Source organism: Medicago sativa, chromosome 2, assembly GCF_051527215.1.
Source record: "Medicago sativa cultivar Bolivia chromosome 2, Bolivia_mono, whole genome shotgun sequence".
Taxonomy (NCBI): domain Eukaryota; kingdom Viridiplantae; phylum Streptophyta; class Magnoliopsida; order Fabales; family Fabaceae; genus Medicago; species Medicago sativa.
Genome location: NC_140750.1, coordinates 74,493,947 through 74,499,593, shown reverse-complemented (window position 1 = coordinate 74,499,593; position 5,647 = coordinate 74,493,947). Strand labels below are relative to the sequence as shown.

The window sequence follows — 5,647 nt, the reverse complement described above, 5'->3', positions numbered from 1 at the left end:
AAAATTAACCTTAATTTGATCAATGAAATTGATCGATCTTTTCTGAAGTGACCGAGACAGAAATGTCCAAAAGACTTTAATGTTATACTCCCTCCGTTCCATATTACTTGACCTAGTTGACTCTGTCACGTATGCCAATGCACAATTTTAAACTTAAATTTCTTTAATAATCTAGTAGAAAAAATTACGAAAATTTGATATTTTGAAAATATTAATCGAGACGAATCTAACAACATCTTATATGCTATATTTTGTTTTTATATATTAGTAGAAAAATAGAGTCAAAGCATGTTACATGGATAGTGCAAATATTCTAAATAAGTCAAGTAATATGGGACGGAGGGAGTAATAAGGTAATTTCAATTTGGAATGTGGCATGACTTGAGTCAAAATAATATTAATCTCAAGAATTTTGAATGCAAGGGATCAAGATCAGATCCAACCCCACACCATACCACATGCCACAGTTAAAAGAAATCCATACAAAGTTTCCATGTTTCTGACTGCAAGCATAATTTACTAACATAAATAAATCATTAAAAAAATAAAAAATGTGAAAAATAAAAAAGTAATTCTATTTTCACATTCTTCACTCTCTCTTAGTCACAGACACGCTACAACAAAAACATTATAAAAAGGTTTGTTTCAGACAACTTTTTCTGCACTCTTGGTCCTTTTCCTTCAACAGAGAGGATCGAAACCCAAGAAAATGGGTTTTCTGTTACCGACTCTGTTTTTACTTCTTCTGTTTTCTTCACACCAAACAAAAGCTCTTGAATTTAACTCCAACACAACAGCAACAACTACCATTTCCAGTAGTAGTAATGAGAGAAAACTCGCTGGAAGATGTAACTGGTTTCGTGGCAAATGGGTCTATGACCCTTCGTATCCTCTCTATGATCCTTCTTCTTGTCCCTTCATAGATCCACAATTCAATTGTCAAAAGTATGGCAGACCTGATACTCAGTATCAGAAATATAGATGGCAACCTTTCACTTGTTCTATACCAAGGTATATATCTCCTTCTCCATTTCTATCATAGCTTCTGTTAGATTTAGTGTAGGTTTGGTATCAGAGTGAATTCGCCAGAATTAAGGTGACTCAACTCAAAGTAGGTCACCGTGATTCTGATAGATTTACTCTGATACCAAACATTATACTAGCTACTTATATTGTATAACTAATTTTTATTTATTTCTAATAGTTTTAAGTGTGATAAATGTAAGTTAGAAAATGAAAATGTGTTTGGTATTTTTTTAGGTTCAATGCATTGGATTTTCTAGCAAAGTATAGGGGAAAAAAGATTATGTTTGTTGGTGATTCTTTGAGCTTAAACCAGTTCAATTCACTAGCATGTATGATTCATTCTTGGGTGCCAAAAACAAGGTATTCCTTCTCAAAGCAAAGTGCTATCTCCACAATAACATTTCAGGTTAGTTTTTGTATTTCTATGTTTTTTTTTTCTTTAATTTCGATTTTTTGATACTTTTGAATTTAATGGTAGTGAAATTATGTTGGTTATGTTTTGGTGTGTAATTGTGTCCATGCAAGTGATGTGTTCTTTGCCTTTCTGTCTTTCACCTAATTGGAAACTTTATTGAGTAATTGCCTTGTGTGAACCCATGTTTTGTTTTTCTTCAAATCTACGATCCATTTTGTAGTTACTAGCGGCGAATTTTGTGGTCAAATTATTATTTATTTTTATTATTTTCCATGTTGGTGTGAAACAATGGAGCGTGAGCAATAAAGTATGAAACGGGTTTGGTGGAGGCTTTTCCTTTTGCCGGGGACATTTTTAAAGAATAATAAATGTGAATCTTCCATGGTTATTACTATCATTTACCATTGCCATGGTAATAGTTTTTTCATAAAAAATGCCATGGTAATAATAGATAGTAATTCATGTTTTCTATTAACATATTTTCCTCTTACAAAGGATTTAAAAACAATAATATTTAAAAAATACATTTATTGGGGGGAAATATAAATATATTAACATTTTCATATGATTGTACTTTCCCTCTTCTTTGGAACGTAGACATTATTTCTTTTCCTGATCAAAACTGGCATATTTAATTTATCTTTTTTTGGTTGTTATGATTATTTAATAGATGCTTGTTAGTATTCTTCAAACTTTTATCAAAGTATATAAATTTTAAAATATTTTTTTTATACAAATATTCGATATATTTTAAAAGTTTAATTTCAATGTAATTTTTAATAAATATTTTAAAAGTTTAATTTCTTTAACCAGCTAGACCGAAAAAGAAAACACGTGTTTCTCAGACTATGGAATAGATGCATACGCTCCATCCGTCTTATATTTGGTGTTCTATTTAAGTTTGCATTAAGAATGTACCAAAAATGAAATTTGTATTGAAAGAATGATTAATAGTTTTTTTGAAAAAATCAAAATGATATATATATAAACAGCAGTGAATCACCCCACACAAGGCGTGCAGTAGGAGAAACAACTGCAGATATTTACAAAGTCATAGTGCCACAAAAAAAGCACAATCAAAAATCAGCAAGGTAAATTACACGTAAATGCCCATACAAGAAAGTGGTCGTTTCCACCAATCATGATAACTGTAACTGAAGGAAACACGTGATGCTTTCAACCAAAGGAAAGAATTTAGCTTAACTTTCTCAATAAGAGTAAAGGGAGTAGCAACCGTATTTTGGAACACGCGGTTGTTCCTCTCCTTCCAGAGAACCCAGACAGTAGCAAACCAAATTATAGTGAGAAACACATATGAGCACCGAGGCAAACCCGCCATTTTAGTAAACTGTTGCAAATGGAGGCGAATGTCACCTGGAAAAACCGCAAATATACCTAACCATAGCCTGACATCAGCCCACAATCCGCTAGAAAGAATGATTAATAGTGTTGATTTAAATGATAAATATGTGTCATTTACCAAACATTCTTATTAATTATAATTAGTAAAATAATTATAGATAATTGAAATGCAGTAAATAAATTATATGTTAGTGGAAAAGAATAATACAATATTAGTATGGTAAAAAAAGATACAAACTAGTGGTTGAAGTCTTGAACGAGAGTTTCGTCATTTATATGTCACCTTAAGCGATTAAGCTCTATTCCGGTTTCACAACAAAAAAAAAACTATTGATCCTAATATATAGTGCCTTTTTCTTTCTTTGCATAGGAAATGCTCCAATAAAATTATATTCATGATCCAAATTGTCAATACCTTTTCCCTTTATATAGAAACTTTAGGAACAAATTTCTTAATTAGCAATAATTAGTGTTTTGGCATCTAAGTTTTCTAGCACTCCAACAATCATCATTAGTAGTAACTAAATTATGAACACAACGTTACTCAGCCAACCTTTTCTTCTTTGCACGTCCCCTTTTTAAACTGTAATGATCAATAATTTGATATCTAGTTTTTCTAACTTCAAGAAATATCTGATTGAATACATGCTTTATTATGTTTTCCCTTGATATAAGCATCAATCAAGCTATTCACATTAAAAAAATAGGAGTAAAAAATGTGTTCCTTGTTCTCAATAGAACAAAAAATAAAATTTGAAGTGGGCCATATGAATTAAATTGTAGTACTAACAGTAGTATATACTATATATTTATTCATTATAGGCTTGATGACATTCCTTTTTGAAAATAATATTAATACTGCATAAAATTAGTAATTTCTTCATTAATCTCTTGCATTTGCTGTCTTTCAATGTTTGTACCAAAAAAGATAATCCCTTCAAAATGGACCACATGACACTGGTGGCCTAATTCAGATGCACTCCTCTGCTTTCATGACTTTTCCTACATAAAGTCAGTAAACTACAAAAGTGTCACAAAATATTGGGCCACATTGTGTGATAAAAGAAGGAATTTTCCTTTCTTCTAGTAATTTATATTCCATGGCACTTTTCATTTTCATTGAAACTAGAGGCAGAAAATAGACATCACTGAAAGGAGTTGAGTGAGGAAATTTCTCAAGTAGTGTAGTACTTTGGTAGAAAGTTATTTAAATAGAAAATTAGATGAAAATTATGTACAATTATTATATGTAAGGAGTTTTTACACTAACAATCAATTTTAACCGTCAAATGATTTATAAAAGTTTGACTTTTATCATAATCACTTCTAAAACGACCAACACGATTGATTGTGATTTGTGGTGTGCCAGTGTCAACAATGTAGTGTATGAAAACTAAGCTTAATAATTATTATTTGAATTATTTTCAGGATTATGGTCTCCAATTATTTCTATTCCGCACGCCATATTTGGTAGACCTTGACCGTGAGAACATTGGGCGTGTTCTAAAGTTGGACTCAATAAAGAGTGGTAATGCATGGAGAGGAATGGATGTATTGGTTTTCAACACATGGCATTGGTGGACCCACACTGGAAATGCACAACCGTAGGATCTATATTTAACACCATGATCATAATCAATTCTGTTATTAAGGAGGTGATTAATTAGTTGTTGTTTTTTTGACATTTGAATGCAGATGGGATTATATTCAAGAGGGTGGCAAGGTGTACAAAGACATGAACCGTTTCATTGCGTTCTACAAAGGTTTGACAACTTGGGCTAGATGGGTTAACATCAATGTAAATCCAGCTCAAACCAAGGTCTTCTTTTTAGGAATTTCTCCTGTGCATTACGAGTAAGTTGTTCTATCTACTTCAATTTAATCTATTATTTAGTGCGTGTTTGAATTCACAATGTTTTTTTACAGAATTACGGTGTACTATCGTGATTTTAAATTTCAGTAGAATCAGGGTCACTTTACTTTTGTTACACTTGTTATGACTTCAAACTTGCGCAAAGTATGTGTGAGGTTTTACAAAAGAAATCATTAGAATGTTTGGTATCGCAGCCAGTATGCCAAAATCTATGTGTGCCACCACGAATTTGTAAAATTTAGAGTGTAGTTTTTGCAAAACCACCATAGTACAAAACATTCACTAAACTTGCTTATGTCAAAAGTAATTTTCGTAAAAGTGATAAAAAAAAGTTATTCTTTTTGTTACTAAATTGTGTGCCAATTACTAGACTAAGTTTTATCAACTATATTTATAATGGTGTATGATATTTGGTAAATTAGGGGGAGAGATTGGAATCAACCAGCAAAATCATGCATGAGAGAAACACAACCATTCTTTGGTTTGAAGTACCCAGCAGGAACACCAATGGCTTGGGTAATAGTGAATAAAGTATTGAGCAGATTAAAGAAGCCAGTGTATTTTCTAGATGTGACAACATTGTCACAGTACAGAAAAGATGCACATCCAGAAGGGTATAGTAGTGTTATGCCAACAGATTGTAGTCATTGGTGTCTTCCAGGACTTCCTGATACTTGGAATGTTCTTCTTCATGCAGCTCTCTTTGGTTGAAGTAGTGAATTGGAAAGTGGAAACTATATGTTTCTTAATTAGTCCAGGAAAACCCATTGTTTTCTACCATAGGAATTATTTAACTTGGCATTTTGAGTTATTATTGTAATTGGATAATAAAATTGGTTGATGCTACAATGCTTACATATTTTGTAAATTTTCATATTATTTTGGCAGAAACCTGCCTTGATTGTACCAAATACACTCTTTGGAATATTGAAAAGTACTTGCAATGCAAAGAACCTTCCTTTGGAATATAA

General features: G+C 31.7%; 1 protein-coding gene across 1 annotated transcript; it reads left to right on the top strand.

Moving 5' to 3' along the window:
• The first annotated feature begins 663 nt into the window (after window positions 1-663).
• On the top strand, window positions 664-5,647 carry TBL39 (TRICHOME BIREFRINGENCE-LIKE 39). The gene is made up of 5 exons (XM_085746585.1): window positions 664-1,011; window positions 1,261-1,432; window positions 4,232-4,407; window positions 4,499-4,657; window positions 5,099-5,647. Exons 1-5 carry the CDS (start codon window positions 710-712, stop codon window positions 5,385-5,387), a joined length of 1,098 nt encoding a protein of 365 aa, XP_085602711.1. The 5' UTR covers window positions 664-709; the 3' UTR covers window positions 5,388-5,647.